Source organism: Kogia breviceps, chromosome 11 (assembly GCF_026419965.1).
Source record: "Kogia breviceps isolate mKogBre1 chromosome 11, mKogBre1 haplotype 1, whole genome shotgun sequence".
In the NCBI taxonomy this organism is placed as follows: Eukaryota; Metazoa; Chordata; class Mammalia; order Artiodactyla; family Physeteridae; genus Kogia; species Kogia breviceps.
This window is the reverse complement of record NC_081320.1, coordinates 68,293,779-68,314,035: the sequence shown is the minus strand read 5'-3', so window position 1 is coordinate 68,314,035 and position 20,257 is coordinate 68,293,779. Positions and strand designations below refer to the sequence as shown.

General features: G+C 37.0%; 1 protein-coding gene across 8 annotated transcripts in view; it reads right to left on the bottom strand.

The window, feature by feature from the left end:
- The window catches only part of THADA (THADA armadillo repeat containing), a 312,556-nt gene that overhangs the window by 231,186 nt on the left and 61,113 nt on the right, over window positions 1-20,257 (bottom strand). For all 8 annotated transcript variants that reach the window (XR_010835564.1, XR_010835563.1, XR_010835565.1 and 5 more), the window contains 2 exons: window positions 16,352-16,461; window positions 920-1,052 (listed from right to left, as the gene is read on the bottom strand). Coding sequence is in view for 5 of the 8 variants with exons in the window: in XM_059079306.2 (XP_058935289.1) it covers window positions 920-1,052; window positions 16,352-16,461 (243 nt within the window). In the remaining 3 variants the exon portion in view is untranslated. The remainder of the gene's footprint in view (window positions 1-919; window positions 1,053-16,351; window positions 16,462-20,257) is intronic.

Genomic DNA, 20,257 nt, shown 5'->3' with positions numbered 1-20,257 from the left:
TTGGTTTGTATTCTTTGGATTCATAATGGTGACAGCCTCTTAATTTCAACACTGTGGAAATAAAATAAAATATTTTCTTATCGAGTAGCAATACCTGAGTATGCGGATATGAAGCAATCTGTAAGGTATAACATTAAGTGAAAAAAAGCAAGAGACAAAACAGTGTGTGGAGTATGCTTTCATCTGTGTTAAAAAAGAAAATGCACACACACACACACACACACACACACACACACAGCAGGGTGCCTGGGCTCAAGTTTTAGTGCTGCTCTTACTATCCCTGTGGCCATTAGCAAATCACTTACCTAACTTTTCTAAGACCCAGTTTCTTCATCCACAATATACGGATGATCATAGTACCTACCTCATAGGCCTTGAGGAAGGATTAAATGATATAACATATGTGAAATAACCACTTATAAAAGTTAGCTACTATTAGGATTAAGATTATTTTATGCATGGATATTTTATAGAAGGATTCAAAAGAAACTGTTAACACTGGTTGCCTACAGTCTTAAGGGTCTTTGACATGAAAGGAAGAATATTTTTTCTAATTGAGAAAAAAAAAAAAGGGCAGCATGCACACTTCCTGGAAGTGAGCAATGAATGCACCACAGCGATGTCTTCCTACTTCACACACAGGCGGAAATCTCTACCACCCTCTGTTCATATTACAAGACTGACCTCTTAGAGGGTTTGTTCCAAGAAGAGATCTGTCACAGGAACACACTGTCCACACATTAAAACAAAATCACAAATGCTATAGTACTTGTGAACTGTACTATAGAGAAGACAGAAATGTCCCTTATGCAATATGCTCACTCACATGTCAGGGAGGTTAGAATACACTATTATCAAAAGACCAAAAACAAACAAACAAACAAAGTCCCCAGCTACGATCCTGTAGATAAGTACCTACCTGTATGTAGAAAGGAATTCCAGCACTGCGTCTTGTAGCACAGAGTTTAGATGAAGGATCACTGCATCTAATTTCCTCTAAAACATTCCATAACCACTCTTCCGGTAGCTTCTGCAGACTCAAATTAGGGCACCTAAAAGGCATATATAAAGCAAACATTTGGAATTATCAGGTACCAAAAAGTAAAAGCATAAACTATTGATATACATTAACACTGTTAGGAAAGAATAAACATCCTTACATTCGGAGGGAGGGAAACTAAAAAATGTCTCACTTTCCACTTTTCACCTATTTTCTTCTTTATGGTGAGTCTTAGCATTTGTAGCTATTATAGATTCCATTTCTTACAAAAGCATGAAGAGCATGTGTCTTGTGTGTAAATGAGCTTTAATACCTAGGCCTCACCCATGCCCAAAATGTTCTGAATGTTAATCAAACTCTCAACAATGTTCTATACTGCAAAATTCAAGACTTGCAACAAGCAGAACATAACCTTATAGTTTACTGTAGTTTATATTCTACAGTTACAGAGACTATACATATTCATATACACATTTTTGAAAGTGTATTTCAGTAATCACTTTAGCTTTCTCAAGTGTGGCCTATCACAAATAAAATTTTCATCCACATCCTATGGAGAATTAATAAAGCAAGTTATTTGGAAAGAACCTTAAACATTTTAAAGTTATTTGGACATTACTGTTAGTGAGATTCTGCTGTACTATGTTAATTGTTATTCTAGAGTGCTTAAAAACATGTGACTTAAAAAATTTTTCATCTTATGCCCTAATATAGTTATATAACATTATCCTAAGAAATAGCATATTTAATGTTAGATAGGCACAATTATTTTAGAAGGATCGTAATTGGATTTAACCAAAATTAATACGAAAATAAAGAGGTAAAGTCCAAAGGAAAAATACTCTTTTTAAAATTGAAGAAGACAGTCTGCAGAAAGATAACTGATTTCTAATTTGTAGAGAGAATTAGAGCTCTTAGAAACATGTGGGTTTTTTGGTTTTTTTAAATTGAAGTATCATTGATTTACAATGTTGTGTTAGTTTCTGGCGGGAACTTTTTTCCTTTATTTTAGTTTGGTGTTAAGATAGACAACTTCAGTTTCTGACTAACATTCCAAATAGCAACTCAAATTTAGTTGTTTATGTCTTATATAGAATAAAATATACATAAATAATACTACTTTGAAGGAGGCATTTTTTTTTAAAGTTTGACATGGGCCTAAAAAACATTATTTCAGCCACAAATGTTACAACCAAATCTCCCTACTCCTAGCAGGCCCTGTGATCTTAAAGGTTTCCTTTTAGCCTGGCTTAAAGTCTATCACCTTGTTCCTGCTTCTTCCCCCTCAGCTCCCTCAGCCATAAAAACCAGCCATCAACAGACTGAACCACAAAATAAAAGAGATTCAAAGGCAGAACAACCAAATGCAAAGTGTGAACCCTGTTTAGATTCCTACTTGAAAAAAACAAATGTAAAAAAAGATACTTTGAAATAATACAGATAGTTATGTATATATTAGATATAACATGACACCAAGGAATTATTTATAGGATGTGCCAATGGCATTGCGGACATGGAAGAAAGTATTTTTTAGAGAGGCACACTGAGGTGCACAGGAGTAAAAACAACATTTCAGGGATGTACTTTGTAACACTTCAGCAAAGGACAATGAAAGGGATAGATGAAGCAAGTGTGGCAAGGCAATGGCTGAATCTGGGTGATGGATAAAGGTGGTTCATTACATTATTCTCTCTCTCTCCACACACGCACACACACACACATATATACGTGTGTGTATATATATGTTTGAAATTGTAATATGCTTTATATGTTTGTAATTTATGTTTGAAAATTTTCATAATAAAAATCCATTTCTATGTTTGAATTTTTTATAATAAAAATAATCCTCCCACATTTACGTTACTTACATTACTGAAATTACTTCCCAATCACTGGGTTTGTATCTTTAAAAAATTATGATAAATGCATCTGTTTCACAGAATAATTCCTCTAGTTTACTACTAATGTTGCCAATGTGGTATAATCCTCACACAGCTGCCCAGTCAAAAGCTGAAATCTAAATCCCTAGGAGTTATTTAAGTGCTAATGATACAGTTATGGATTACTGCTTTTTGCTCATTTTTCATGGTCTTTTAAGTATATTTGGGTTAATTTACACCACAATGGGTGAGCAGAGGAAAAAAAAAAGAGAGAATTAAAGCAAAGTCACCTTTCTATGATCTAACCATCCAAGAAAAAGCTGGAGTCACAGAGGTGAAAAAAGAAAAGACTACTTGATCTAAGGTTATCTGTGGATTTCATTTACTTATAGTTTCTTCCCCACCACAGGACCACTGGCAGTGAAGGACTGGCTTACAGATAATGCTTCAGATGAAGGTTAAGTACTCCTGTAGGAATTCACTATGTAAGAAAAACAAAAGGGGAAAAGGAACTGCAGGAGATGAGGGGTACTCACTGAAATATTAGTACAACAAATACTAGTTCAGTAATGCTCCTCCCCCTCAACGCTGTCCCAGGCCTCGCTGAGCTGGCACACAGAGGTTCTAGCAAAATCAACCAAGCCGAGAAGGCAGGCAGGTCTGGGATCAGAGTGGGGCCACCTCGCCAGACATCTTCCTTCCTTGCCTGAACTTACAATGGCTCTTGACTAGTAAGAAATCTTGAGCTAACTAATTTTCCATCTTGATCACATCTTCCAGTTGGAAAGGTCCCCTATGTCCTGGCTCCAGTCCTCCTACTTAAATCTAACCTTAAAAATTCTTCCAAATTCCTATGCAGACCTTCTGTTCTAGTAAAGTTGTTCACTTTGCAAATTGCAGTTCTTTGTTGACCTGGAATAAACCCATTTTTGCTGGAGAAATAATTGGCAGTCTATTTGTTTTAAGTCAATAGCTGATACCGGAGATCTGCTGGGTTCTAGCTCTAGAAGCAGAAGTAATGGCCAGGAAGTCAGTTCCTGTGGGGTAACTTGCCTACCTCCCAAGAAACAGGGAATTTCAGTGGCTTCCTCTCCCATGAAAGGTTGTAAAGGCTACTGCCAGAGCTGCTTGGGGCTAAAGCAGTAGGAAAAGCCAGGGGTCCAAGGGAGACTCTATCAACCAGGCTGATTACTAACTAGGTGACCAGATCTGTGATATCCCCAGTATCACTGTGGATGGAAGATCCAAAATGCCACTATTTAATCTAGTTCCTCTGCTAGAAAGGAATGAGCCTAGAGAGAGAAATAAATAAACAAACTAACTAAAAAGTCTCCCAATCATAGCCAACAAACCAAAATTCAAAACAGAAATAAGGTTTTTATTTAAAAAGACGATCTAAAAAAATCAGTAATTAGAACACAAATTCACTCTACATGAAGCTTAATTTTATGGAGCAGTCTGACAAAAACATTAAAATAACTGCTTAGATACTCAAGAGCTAAATAAAGGAATAACTTTCACACTATTTTTAATCTAGCAAAAAGAGATGGTGGGGAGAGAAATTAAATAATTTACCCAAGGTTATACACAACTAACAAGTGACAGAGAGAGAACAAAAATGTAGATTCACACCAAAGCTCTTGCTTAATAAATTAAAGGCATTATTTCAAGGTGCCTGTCCTAAATGCTCAGATATACATTTGGTTTGATCTGGTTCATGACAGAGGTATTATCAACTCTCTTACTATTTGCTTCAGTAGGTTTCATTCAGTCATTTGGAAATAAGATTTATTAAGTACCTAGTAGTTGCTTGGCACTATGCTGTGCCCTAGGAAAGGAGCAGTAGAATAAAAATTCCAAATTACACATAATTCAGGAAGCAGGTTCCTATGGATCTAGAAAGCATTATCAGAGTATATTGTTTTTAAAGACTGCCTTCCTAATCACGTTTTAGTCAGGTTACCGTTCAAATTGATTTCAGTCCCTAAATATCCACCATCAGTGTAGGGGTTAAAATAGTTTTGAAACAAACTGGTGATACGGATAGAAAGCTAGCTGGAGAATCAAAATATCCTACAGAAAATCCACTCAGCGGACGACCTACTTGTGACTGACTTGAGGTAAACTGTGTCACACTCAACTCCCTTAGACGACTGGGGACATTTATTACTGTTAATAAACTGTTTTCTTACATTAACTGAATGACTCATTGCTGGCCTAAAGAAATTACGTCACCTTCAAACACAAAGCAACTAATTTCACATTTTAAATGTGAAATACATTTAAAGCCAATATATGAAGCATAATTCCCAGAAAATTATCAAACTCAATTGCCAGGAAATTAATTATGTGTAACCTCAACTGAGTAAAGGTTAAGCCTCTACCAATATCTTCATTTCCCAAATAATAATTTACTTACCAAGCTGTTATCACTAAGCGTTTTTGTTTGTTTGTTTTTTGTTTTAGCACAAGAAGGAAGTAAATTCTTTCCCTTTCCCCTAAACACACTTTTACTTTGTCAGGTTTAAGAGCAACTCCAAATGAAAATTCATTCAAATAAATAAGTTATTGGGTACAGAAAAGTAAATGTCAATAAAAACAAAGCTACTTATTTATTGATTGTTAATAAACTTTTACCTTACCATGTTTCCTTATTTTTCATTTGCTAATTATTTAAATAATTCTAAATAATGTGAAGAAAAAAATGAGTGTTTTTGGAACAAAACCAGGATTTGTCCCTAACCTTGATAAAGAGTAAATGATGTGTATTTACTCAGGCTCAACATCATCAGTCATCACCATCATCATCTGAATGGAAACAGCTATAAACAATAATTTCAAAAATAACAAACACTTAGCCTGGCTATTCAGAACAATTAGATACCTAAAACACTGCATATCACATATCAGAATGGATGATACACAGGCAACCAAGTGGGGAACAATTAGTACTGGTCTGATATACAGTACAAAGACCTAAGAGTATTTCTTCCTTCATATGGATGGAAACAGGAAACTGAAAAACATGTACCTATCTACATTAAAAAAAAAAAAAAAAAGTGAGGTTTCAGGAAAAGTAGAAGAAAGATAATCTGATCATTTCAGATATCACTTCTAAACCTATACCACATTAGTGTTGTTATGAGGAATTCAAGTTTTCTCACTCACCCAAGTCCAAAGTTTTGCAAAGCAAAGCTTTAGCTGCCTATAACATAAAAAGCAGGTCAAACTATTGATTTTAAACTGGAGTCGGGAGGGGGACTATACCCATATACTTGGAGCAGTCATATCTTTTATTTTATTTTATTTTATTTTTGCGGTACACAGGCCTCTCACTGCTGTCGCCTCTCCCGTTGCGGAGCACAGGCTCTGGACGCGCAGGCCCAGCGGCCATGGCTCACGGGCTCAGCCACTCCGTGGCATGTGGGATCCTCCCGGACCAGGGCACGAACCCGTGTCCCCTGCATCAGCAGGCGGACTCTCAACCACTGTGCCACCAGGGAAGCCCGCAGTCATATCTTTTAGATTTAAAAGAGAAAATTATCCACAATGTAAAAAAAAAGGTGTTTGCTTTCACAAGTTACATGCTTTAAATATTCCAGGCACTAATCTGAAACCATCCACTGATGATACTGAACAAGCTGATCTAAGGTTCCAGGTACAAGTAGAAAAAATGAGTCAGGAGGAGGATAAAGGCAGCTTGGAGAGATACAGCACATTTCTGGGAACAGAAACTTTATTTATTTTATATTCATGTCGCTTCTCGTTTGTCCCATCCAGCCCTTCTCCCCTCTTCTATGCAACTTCATAACACACACATATACACTTTATTTGATCATCATAAAGCTACTTACCAGGGTCCATACATATTAATGTCTGTTCAATTCCCAAGATACTCAGGAAAAAAAAAAAAATTTCCAGGAAGCGCAAGATCCTGGCTCACAAAGCCCAACGTATTTGAACAACCTCATTCAACTATCTTATATCATTCTGTTGTTTAAATACACCAAAGGCTTTTGCATTAACTGTTCCCATTGCTTGGAAAGCTCTTCCCTTAGAAAGCTGCTGCTTCTTGTCATCCAAGTCTTGGCTTACTTTAGTGTAGGAGGAAAGAAAGACTCTTCCTTACCACCAAACTTTATCACATCAAAATACATATCATTATCTGACAGTTTATTATTTTGTAGATAGCCTTTAAAATATAAACTCCATGATATCAGAGACACACTCTGTCCTGTCCACTTTTTTATTTCCCAGCACCCAGAACGGGGCCGGGCATCCCAATAGGGAGCTCAATAAATATCTGTTGAATAAATGAACAACTTATGACTTACCAGCTCCATTAAGTGTACCATTCTAAAAAACCAGGCTGACAAACCAAGAGGATATAGTAACTGGAAAAGAAAGTATAAACAGAAGTGCTTTCCAATGACAAGAGGTGTCACCATTAGAGCCAGCAGATGATTCAACTCCTTAGCTTCCTCAAACAGGTATGAACACATTCAGAATCTCCACATACCAAGGTCATAGCACTGATATGAAGATATTTTCTACTGAAATCCCCAATCAAAATCAACTCTGTTAGCCTAAACACTATCCCAAGAGATCATTTTTTCCCAATATTCAAGAAAAAAACCAAGGATAGGGTTCAAAATCCAGTAGAGGGTTCCAGTTTGTATATTGTTTAACCGAGGTTTGTATGGTTGTGAACATGGGGTAGAAAGATGTTTCAAAGAACCAATGTTTCTGAGTTCTAACAAATACAACATTTAATCCCAGATTATAATCATTTCCCTTCTCTCTTAAGGCTCTTTAGGAGACCAGGCCTGTGCCTTCAAGTATTTCCTCTGTATGGGTGACTCTCAAATATATATCTCTAGTAAGAGTGACCAGTGTCCCTGTCAGCCTGGGACAGAAGCGTTTCCCAGAATGTTGGACTTCCAGTGCTAAAAAATTGGAGGAGTCCCAGATCACCCTATCTCCAACTCTGACCCCTCTCCCCATCTCTTGACCTGTACTTCCAACTGTCCGTTATCCCTCTAGGCAGCCTCCCAACACCACTGCAAAACTGACATGTCTAAAGTATTATCCTGCCTCCGATCAGGCCCTTCTTCCTGCCTTATTTTGTTAACGCATTAATCATTCTTCCCATAAACCGGGACAGACAGCTCAGTAAGTGGACTTTTTTCTTGGTCTTCCATTTCTGCCCTGTAAGTAATCTAATTGATTTCTCTAATACCAAAGATTAAAAGGCTAGTCTAGAAACTCCTCTAAGAACAAGAACCACGTTTTACCAATATTTTACCCTCTATAATGCCTATCTATCACAATTTCTTACATAAGGCAGGTGATCAATATACTTGTGTTGAACTGCTAACACTGAAGCAGAATGAAGTTCAAAAAAACCATTTGGATTCTAGTGCTGGCTCTGTCACCAACTAGTTGTGTGGCTATGGACAAATCACTTGATTTCTCAATGCCCAAGAATGAAAATGAAATCATTGTAAAAATGCTTTGAAATTCAATGAGATATTATTACCTGGGTTACTATTTCAAAGAGAGAAAGCAATGACCCTAAATTATATAAGGACCCAAAGCTCCTGATGTGACTGTCCCCCAAACACCTCATCATGGCCTCACACAAGCTGCAGTCTCTTGTTCAGGTCTTCACATGCCTCTCTTAGTTCTACAGAGTTAAACGTTTCAAATTTAGATCCTAACATGTGTCTCTAGGTTCATAGCAACTCTGGCTTACCACATTGTACTCTCAATGGTCAAACAGAGTGTTTCTAATACAGGCACATAGAAGATGTTCAAGAAATCACTTGTTGAATAAATACATAAGGACCCACTAGTGTTGACGCCAGCTGCTGCATATTAGCTGTCGTTCTGTTAGGCACATGATTGAAAAACCAGGTGTAGAAAAGAAGGGCTAAAAACTGTAAGGCTCCTCAATGGTGAAGTCACTGTGCCTAGAAAAACACAGTAAGAGCCTAACCTAGAGTTCTGACTGTTCAATGAACCTTCTGTCTACTCCCCAGCAAGGAAAGATTACTTCACAAGGAAGTGATTTCAAAACTCCAGAGTTGCTGGTGTTTATGATAATGAAGGAATTGAAAGGTAAAAATGGAACCATGCACGGCTCCCAAGAACAATGCAACAAACTCTAGCTGTTTGTTTTGGTTCCTCATCACACAATCCAGGGGGCAGCAAGGAAAAGGGCAAGGTCCCTGAGTGAAACAGTCCATGATTGGCTGTGCCAGCTCCATGCACTCAACAGCCCCAGTCGTGGGGAATTCCAAGCCTGTTTGGGTTAGCGAGTGCCTCTCCACTAGAAGAGCAGACATCCTCTTTGTCCGTAGGCTCTTTTGTTTTATTTCACTCCCATGTCAAGTTAATACAAAATATACAGTGTCTTTAGTCTCTGAGTACATCATAAAAATTGGAACTTTCTTAAAAGGGATTCAAGGTTCTTCATAAGCAAGCCTCACTAAATGTTATTAACCCACAAAAATCTCCCAAGAGATCAGTTTACCAGTTCTAAAGGAAGTTTACTAAAAATGTATCAAAGTTCCCTCCATCTTTCATGCCCGAAATCCCCAGACTTTCCCAATCAGAAACTAGAAAGCAGTATTGTACCATGAGTAGAATGCTCAGAATTTAAAAAGGCCTTAGAAAGCTGGATTCTCTTATTTTATCAAAGAGGACACAGCAGCCCAGAGAGATTTACATGGTTTACCTAGTATCGACAGAGCTGGTAGGTAGAACTCAGTTCTAACTCGTACCTCAATATTCTTTCCTCTACACTCCGAGGGAGGCAGTGGTTAAGGATGGGGGTGTGGGAGGATCAGACCACTCTGATGTTCCTGTTCTTCACAGTCAAGAAACAGTAGACATTAGGGGTTTCCCTGGTGGCCCAGTGGTTAAGAATCCACCTGCCAATGCAGGGGATACGTACGGGTTTGAGCCCTGGTCCAGGAAGACCCCACATGCTGCGGAGCAACTAAGCCCATGAGCCACAACTACTGAGCCTGTGAGAGCCCGCGAGCCACAACTACTGAAGCCCGTGCGCTTAGAGACCGTGCTCCGCAACAAGAGAAGCCACCGCAATGAAGAGCAGCCCCCGCTCGCCGCAATTAGAGAAAGCCCGTGTGCAGCAACGAAGACCCAACACAGTCATAAATAAATAAATAAATAAAATTTATTTAAAAAAAAAAAAAGAAAGAAATAGTAGACATTAAAAAAAGGGGGGGGCTGACAGGAAAGAGGCGGGAGGTGTTGTTTTCGGGTTTTTTAAATTTGTTTGTTTGGTTTGGTTTTTCTATGCTAAGTGCTATAGCTTGAGTCCCTACCAAAAGTAACAGAAATGAACAGGCCAGTCCATGGCTGGTGTGTCTTTGTGTTGTCTTGAGAAGATCACTGAAGCAAATTATTGTTCTATAAACAGATTAGTCCAATTTCTATCCACAAAGCTATCTCACTGGTAGTGGGTAAGTATTCTAAGATAAGCATAAAACCCAGACTGAAATCAAATTACATATACTGTATACCCAACTAATTGGTCATTAGACTACTTTGTGCCAGTAAATCAGGTTCCCTGACTACAGAGTGGCTCTCCAATGGCTTCATCCATCCACCTAAGGATGGTAACACAGAGCTATTTTTTGTTGAGTTCTGATTAGTTATATTACGATTGTTAATTGAGAAATGTTACCTTCATTTCCTCAGACTCTTTCAGTATTGTTATTTTTCCTAACTTAGAGATATTCTTCCAAGCTCCTATTATTTCATAAGCTAAATTCTCCACTCCATTCATTCTTTGGTCAAGTATTGTTTATTATTTCAAGGTTCGTGTTTATTATTTCAATTAAACTAAACAGTGACAGATGTGCAGGAAGGTTGTGTGCATGTACATGCACATTTTAAAAACAGGGAACATAGCCCTGAAGCATGGAGAAATTTTAAGCCTGAAAAACGATTTGCCCAAATGAGATCCAGTGAGAAAGCTACATATCAACAGAAGCCATCTTAACCTCCCTCACCACCATCAAATGTTGCTGAAGTTTACTGCAGGCTAAAACATCAGAGGGCTATTTTGAAGGCTCAGCTGCAGGCACAGGCAATAGTAACGATGACCAAATATAAATTGAATTACCAATCAGAAAGCCATGGGGGGAAGGGCAAGGTACAGTGGATTAAAAGAAGTGGTTACAAGGATGTAACAAATTGTTGGTTCTCTTAATATTTAATACAACCATTGCCTGAGATCAAGGAGGAAAAAATTAATATTAAAAACTCTGGGACTTTACTAACAAAACTGAGATAGAAGTTACTCACTAAGAACAAGATTCCTTCATTACTGAGTCTAAAAAGACTCAGTATTATTATGATAACTTTAAAAATGATTATTCAAAGTTCCAGAAAGAAGGTAGTATCTTACTCAACTACGAGTGGGCTTAAAAATAAAAATCCAAGGGTCACAAACCAAAGACACAAAGTTTTAGATTTTAAACATTAAGACATTCTAAAAAATAAATTAAAAAGAAAAAATCATTAAGCATTCTAGTCTTCCCCAAATCCTTTTTTTTTTTTTTTTTTTTAAAAAAAAAGCAAGATAGATCTGAACCACTGGACCAAATAACATGTAAGCTGGAAGGGGTGGGGAGAATTGGAGTTAAGACCTAATTTTTTTCTTTAATTTATTTATCCCCAAATCCTTTTAATCCACTATAGAAATGGGAAAATTAAAGGATTTTTTTCTCTATGTAAAGTATTAATATGGCTTCCCAGAGTGGATGATCACTTAGTTATTCTTTATTTAATTATTAATATTTCAAATAAAAATCATAGGATACTCAGAAATAAAAAGTGTCCTAGACATATCTGCCAAAGGAGATGAAAATAAAGGCTTAAACAAGATTATGTATTTTTTATTTAGAGTTGAATGACTTTTTCCCCAAACCTCATACATTACATTCTACATTTATTTCTTGCTCAACTGCATATTCTTTAGAGACTTGGTCTTTCATTCTCCAGTAGAGTGAAATATTTCAAAGGTTCATAAGAAGTCTTGTGTTGAATTTGAATTGTAGTAGCTATAATTAACTGAAGAAAGTTGAAATACATATTTAAATTACTTCTGTCCACCATAACTGTTGACATCCATGAGTCAGTAGTAGCATTTTATGACAAAAATTGCTAAATGTCAGCAGTTCATTTTTTCGGGCCAACAATGTGAAAATGATTGTAATTAGTGCAGTAAATATTCATAGGTAAAGCTACATTTCAATAAGCAGAGCAATTCAAAAAAATGAAGAGTAAGACAATATCAGGTACTCATGAACCTCCCTTCTAGATTTTGAATTGTAGACAACAACTTAATCCCCTTAGAGTTAAGCTTTTAATTTATGGCTGAACAAATGAAAACTAGATTCCCTGCTTGGCACCCTAGTTTAGAATTGTTTATTTTCACTGAAAGAATAACTTAAAATACTAAGATTATACAGTGTAAATAAGCAAATATGAATTTCATCAGAAACCTGAATTTACAGTGATAACTTTAATGCATTTAACCACTCTAATCAAATGCTTAAGCAGGTAATTATGCGTAGGCAGGTGATTATGTTTTTTAAAGAGTGCATGAATATTTCATCAAATTCTAAATATAAAGGACCATATAAGAAATCAGATTCTAGAAAATTAACTCAACATATTGTGTGTGTGTGCGTGTGTGCCCGCACAAGTGTTGCTTTAAAAAAATTCCCAGAAAAAAGAATAGTGTCTCCCATTCCTATTTATTCTTAGATGATTGTTTAATATTGAAGTCAATTTACATTTGAAGACATTCTGAATAATCCTGTTAAACACCAATTCAAACAATGTGGCTCGTGTTTAACTCTTCGGTTATTTACCCATTAATCTCTTTAAGTGCTTGCTTCCTTAACACAGCTGCAGTTCAAGAGGTGGCCAGCAGTTGGCCTCCATTTCAGTGGATTTTCCTGAAAGCCCAGATTTCTTTCTGCAAACTTTAAAACATTGTATGCCTAAATAAATTTTTCATAACTTAAAAGCTTTCAGAAGGATCCAAAAGAAATACATTTGCTTTTAAAAATAAAAACCAAACAAAAGGAAGCCACACATACTGCAAAGATGTTCTCCGTAAAACATTCTGTTCAGCAGATCTGAAATGTCTCCAAAGGGATCAAGAACCACTTGGTTTGGAAGCAACAGTTGGGAACTCACAACAGGTTGGTTAAAAGCCAATAGTGACAGCCATGAGGAGATCTTTACAGCAGATTAGGAGTGGCTGAGATACCAGGCACTGGGCCTTGCCTCATCTCCCCACTCCATTTATTTGGAATGCCTTCAACTGTACTTTTAACTACAAAGTACAGTTGTTCAAAAGCCTCTGTCCTTGGTCCTCTGTTCTTTTCTCCTTTTAAGCTCTTCCCTAAAGACTGCAATCCTACTAGCTAAGATATTTATGAAGACGGCACAAATCTACATCTCTGTTTCTGCAATAGCACCCAAACTAATCCCCTATCTCCCAGTTCTGACTTAAATATTTCCACCAGGATATGCCACCATCATGTCACACTCAACGCATACAAAACAAATGTATTAATCATTATCAAAGTAATCTCCTCTTTCAGTCTCCTTGCCTTTGGTAACATCAATCCCACTTTTCTGGTCACCAAAAATTAAACCACGGGAACAGTCATGGACTCCCTGGGGACCTCTATCTCACACATTCAGTTTACTTCACGTGGCAGATTGCATTCTTCAAAGATGGCCACCACTATATCTCCCATCCCACACGTATTTCTACAATACAATCTTGCCACTTTACCATCAGATGGTGAAGTTTAATTCCTCTCCCCTTGAATCCGACTGGCCTTAAGACTCATTTAGAACCAAAACAATGTGACTGAAGCAATGCCACGAGACTTCCCAGCCTAGGTCAGAAAAGACCATGAAGCTTCTGCCCGGTTCTCTTGGAATAGTCTCTCTGAAGGAAGCCAGCTGCCATATAAGAATTTCAGCTACCCCAAGACTGCCATGCTGAGAGGCCACATGCAGTCCCAACTAGGCCCTATCTTCTAGCCATCCCACCAAGGTGCCATAATGTGAATAAAGCTGTCTTGGACCCTCCTGACCAGTTCATCTGTCAGCTGAACACCACCAATTGAGTTTGATAAACACCCAGAGGAGGAGAATCACCCAGCTATGCGCTGCCCTAATTCTTGACACATCAAACCATGAAATAAGAGATGTCCACAGCTTCTCTTCTAAGCATTCAAAACGTCATGTGTAGAGTTGTTACTATGTGGGGATAAATATTAATTGAGATGCCACTTCTTTCCCTCCATTCCCAGAGCCATTGACTCAGAGGAAGCTCTCATCACCTCAGCTCTAGATTGTTAGAGCTGATGCCAGTCTCTTCTCACTACTATCTGTCACTACAATCTATCTAACCTAACACTTCCAACTGAAAAACTACATTGATGCACCAACACCATAACCAACATCAATCTCATAATGTTTTACATTTGTAGAAAGTTTAATAATGCAAAAGGGTCTTCATACATAGGTATTTTACTTGATCCATATATCAAAAGCCAGAGAGATCTGTCAACAGGGCAAATATTCTTTTCCTTACTTTACAGATGAAGAAATCAGAGGCTAAGGAAAGTAACTTTTGAACAATCTCATTGCCAATAAACAGAATGGATGTAAGAAGAACTAAGACCTCGTGTCATAGATTATTGCTATTTCTCCATTCTACATGGCTCCTATGATCTATTTCAGGTCAAAAATGTTCAGTGCCTCTCTCCATCCCTACTACAGCAAATCTGCTTTCTAGGTATCCATAATTTGACCTCCATCTATCCAAATGTATGATATTGCCTAGTAACTCCACCACCAGCACCACCACCACAACAATCAGGCTGGCTCATTTACTCACCTAACAATATGCCATGCTGGTTCTAGCCTCTGAACATTACTCATAAAGTCTCCTCCTTTCTCCTCCTATCTACTTAAACCTTACTCATGCATTAGCACAAATTCCACCTCCTCCAGTAAGCCCTCCCAGCCTTTCCTTGTTGCTTTCTCTCTGCTATGACTACAGAATTTGTAAATTTCACCCAAATTTTGACAATTACATAGGCTCATCTTGTTCAAGTGTCTTAGTCTCACTTTCCAGGCTGGTGTTCAGCTAACACACATCCATACAGACAGCGATCTTGGGTGCTTACAGCCAGTGTCTGTTCTGACCAGTCAGTGCCCATGACGTACCATTTGTTAAATATTTTGAATTTCATCCCTGCTTATTTCCCCAACTAAACCATACGCTCTTTGAGAACAGGAACCTTGTCTCATAAAGAAGTATTATATCCTCCAAGCCAAGCACAGTACTAAGCACACAGCTAGTGTTCAATATATATATTTGTTAATTGATTTGAAGGGAGGGAAGTGTGTTGTTTTGTGAGAAAAAAATATTCTTAAGTCATGTCTACACTGGAAAGAAAGAGCTGCAAAGACAACAAAATATTTTCAAGATCAGCAGTTTAGTGTCAAGGACATTTCTTAATGTATCATTTAAAGATATTCTGTGCAGCCCATAACTGCCAAAATGTTTTATAAATGTTTTACCAGGGGTGTGAAAAAAATGCTTCAAAAATATTCAAGGAGTAGATGTCTTAACGGCCCAAAATAAAATGTTTGCTAAGGCTACAAGGCTGGCAGAACTCTGCTTTATTTCAAAAAGTTTCCAGGCAATGGAAATGTTTTCCTGGAAAATACTACCTTTTATTTAGAGAACACTTGCCATGAACACTTAGTCATTAAGTAATTTACGGTTTCCTCACAAGCTCTTTGGAGGAAATCTATTATATGAATGAATGAAATTATCAGCACCTATAATGTCCAAAAAAAAAAGAAAAACCACATTTGGCTAAATGTACGAAATCTACTTAAGTATTTTTCCAAGTAAGGGGGAAAAGTCCTTTATATTTTTTGGTCTATTTACTGCTCTTTTAAATTTTTCTATAAGATGAAATTACGAAGAAAAACACAAAATCCTTAAGTGTTTCTCTGTCTGTAATACACACAAATCCAAAAAACTGGAGGACTTATTTTATTCCACAAGCCAAGTAATTTTCAAACAGACAAAACAGTAATTTCATTCAATGAAAATAAATGGTAACTTCAAATCTATTTTTAGCAAAATCTTTGAGTTTGTGTCAAATCACCTTTCAATGAGAGAGCGACTCGGTTTGGACATTTCACTCCATCATCGGCAGTAAATCATACAATGAAACCTAAGAAAACAATTTCTTCCAAGAGTTTTGAAGCCAACTAAGTCCTGTTCTTTTAAACATCAAAAGACACAACTAAATTCTACTTCTTCGAGCACATGGTTTGTACATTTAATCTTTTTAAAATTAAAGGGATATTCTCTTTGTTTTACCTGTTGAGGATTTCGGTGAGTTTCACAAAGCCAGTGTAAGCCAGTTCAAATGCTCCTCTGTGCCTGGACTGTAAAAGGTGCTGTTTAAAGTAATCTCCTATTTCTTTTACCTTCAAAACAAAATCAAAAATAAATATGCCATTTATGTTTACACTGACAGATGTATTTATGTCAGTAACATCATTTAGAACTCAGGTCTCGATGCCCATCCATTTAGCACCTACTATGCAACAGGTTATTTTAAGCGTTTTATACTATCACAATTAATTCTCACAATAATTCCATGAAAAAAGCACTATTATTATCTCCACTCTACAACTGGGAAAAATGAGGCCCAGAAAGGGCAAGTAACTTATTCAAGGTCACACAGCAAGTAGATGGTAGAACTAGTACGTAAATCCAGGTAATCTGGCTCCAGAGTTGGCCATCTTTAACTGCTAGGCTAGAACTCCCTCCCTATGCCAGCTTCACAAATCTTGCTGTGTTCTCTTTGTTAGCTCATATCATTCAACACCAACAGCAAATCACACAAGGTGAGAACCCTCACACACCTAGGCCTAGGTGAAATAATTACCTTTTAGTCCCCTCTTCAAAAATTTTTTTTTTCTACTATGGTTAAAATATACATAACATTTACCATTTTAACCATTTTTAAGTGTACAGTTCAGTGGCATTCAGTATATTCACTTTACTGTGCAACCACCATCTGTCTACAGAATTTTTTTCATCTTCCCAAACTGAAACTCCAACCCATTAAACAATACTTCCCAATAATTACCTTTTAGAGATATACAAATATTAATGGCCACACAAGATTTAGTGCAAAGGGCCTCCTGAAAATTGACAGGCTTCACTTTGAGTCAGAACCATGGAGTTTTCCAGAATGCTACCCAATCGCTTTCATACATGCTGCTTTTCTCCATGCAAGTTTAAACAAATAACAAATATGACAATCTACTTTAAAGAAGACATGACTGACAATTAGTTGCTAATGAAGTTTTGTACAGCATTAACTGTTAAAGTGGTTGGGTTGATTCTACATTTATACCGTAAGATTTGGTAGCTGATAAGCTTTAGAGAATTCAGATTTTGTATAAAACTCAGGACCAAAGCTACAACTGGCTGTCTCTTGATCCAGGTCTCCCCAGCAGGTCACAGAATAGTGAAAAAGCAAGCTAACCCAAGATAGCTCACGTAGGCTTATCTAGAAACAACTTCTACCTCAGCACAGTGACTGGTATTCTGCACACATTAGAGATGATAAACAGTAGAAAGAGTAGTTAAACATGTAACCATGGGCAACTGCCTCAGTCTCATCTATAAACTGGGAATAATAATAGCACTTGCCTCACAGATTGTGTATTAAAATGAGTTAATAAATCTAAAAGCTCAGCACAGGCCTTTAACTTATAAACCAATTCAGTTCAATGTGACCTCTGTCTGGATTTCCAAATAGAAAAAAGCTAAAGACATACTCTAAACTCAAAATATATATGATTATAGAAAGACGGGCGATACATTTAGAGAAATAAGAATCAGATATGAGATCAAGAAAGAACCAGAAAAGCAGGATATAACAGAAGTTTTAAAATTCGAACAGTTTAATATCCCCAGAGTGCCATGTCATGTTCTTCAGCTAAAGTTTTCAGGTGAAGATCTGATGATATCCCTAATTTTTAATATTATTTACAAGCTACATACTACTGGTCATCAAAAGTCAAGAGTCAGGGTAAGGCTTATCATTTTACCTTCAATACGTAATTTCAGAGTATATTTTGAACAGAACTATCAGGCACAAAATCTGAATTTAACCCCCAAGACATACCTGAAGCTCAATAACCCTACAAAATAGGACCAGAAGAAACATCAGTTTCTAACTGATGTCAGAAACTAACTTGTTATGACCATCATTTCTATTATTAGAGAAACAAAAGAAGATTTCTAAAAAGGTGTACTAAGGCACAAAAAATAAAAACAGGAAGTCATAGAGATGGGGTCTCTCTAACATCCTTAATCTTTTTTTAATGTTACAGATATTAAAACATACTTCAGGAAAACAGAAATGTTACTGGTAAAGTGCTTCTCTGTGGACTTACAATCTAGTTCTTAAACAAAGATCAGACTTTCATTGCTTCCTTTATCTTAGCTCCCTTCAAAGGGGCTTAAACCAAAAAGCATATAATAATATCAAAGACCTCAGAGGTGAATGAGACCAGTGGATGGTCTCTCTTCTGAAGGGTAGACCTCAACCCTAGGTAATCCTGGCCTCAGAAAACAGAATGAGATTCTAGAGATACAAGTGAGAGGTAGACCATTTTTTCTCATTTCATTTTGCACTTAATTTCCCAACAAACCCACCTAGGTAACACCCAGGCTTAATATGAATTTTTCCCTTTGAAGAGAGTATATTTCTATTAATCAGACAGTAAGTACTTTTTTAGCACCCTGTCTAATGCTTAGCAGCTTAGTGCTGGGTCGACAAAGAACAAAACAAGATGTTTGTCCTCTGAAGGCTTTCAGAGAAAACCAATATGCTGGATGGTACCCATCAGAAGCTTAATAGCACTAAGAAATGACAGCTCTTTTTGCGTTGAAATGAATAATTAGAAAAAGCTTCATGGCCAGACCTTAAACAGGATATACATGAGTGAACCAATATAGAAAAGGTTAATTAACATGAGAAGAAGCTGGCATACTTGAATAAATGAACAAACATTTATTAAGTATCTGCTACCTGTCAGACACTTCACTGGGTCTTTTTATATGAATGAACACAGACTATACAGGAGAGTGATAGCAGACCTGGCTGAATGGCCTCAAGATTTCATGCTAGAAAATAGTGGAAGAAGACAGGGTTGCAAGGTAGGGATGTACCCTATCACAGTGGGTGGGAGGAGTCAACAGGGCAATGTGGTCCATGAGCAGCTGGACAGGGAACTGGGGCCATGCTGACACTCTCCCCTTGGATGATCAGACTATAGGGAACATATTTAACCCTGTAGAAACTTATGACAACAGTAGAATCAGAAAAAGAATTTCAAAATTTTATTTAAAAAATGAAAAACTCCTCTGAAAATTCAACTCAATTGCCTTTCAATCTATCTATTAGATACCTAGCTCCTATTGAAAGTTCATAAAAACTTTTCTTTTAACATGATGTCTTTACAAAATATTTTCTTAATAAATAATATATATCTCAGAATTTCTGAAAGGCAATTAAAGTAAATATGAAAAAAAAGGGCACTGATTTCTATTCTTAAAATGAAATTCTAATCACTATATTTTTAAGTTTAGTGTATCCTGGTTCTAACTTTCCATAAAACCTACTTCTATAGGCAAATTAACATGCTTTATGGATTTACAGGGTATAAATTTCCACAGGGGAGGACAGCTAGCTACGTGCTACATCTCTAGCCACCTATAATTCACCAACAGACTTAACAGGGGAGTTAAATGCTCACCTAGAGCATAAAACCCACAAAGGGCAAATGTAAATACATTTTTTGTTTGTCCTTTATCTAGATAGTACAGAGAAATACAGTAGAAAAATCAAATCTAATTCCCCTCATTATAAGTTAGTAAGTCCAAAAAGATTCAAGTATATAGGTGGGACATTTCTACAAAGAGCATGTGCAGTGGTTAAGATCTGGGATTCTGGAGCCAAGAGGGCTGAGTTCAGGAACCCTACTCAGCCTCCTTACCAATACAAACTAATTACATAAGTAACAGAGTTCTCTCATCTGTGAAATGGGGATAAAACTAGAACCTACTTCACAGGATTATTCTGAGAAATAAATGAGATTATGCAAATAAGCATTTAGCAGAGCACCTGGCAGAGCGTAGCAATCAATATTGCTAAATGTCAATTTTGTTTTCATTTTGTGTCATCAAGTAGTGAGACTTAAT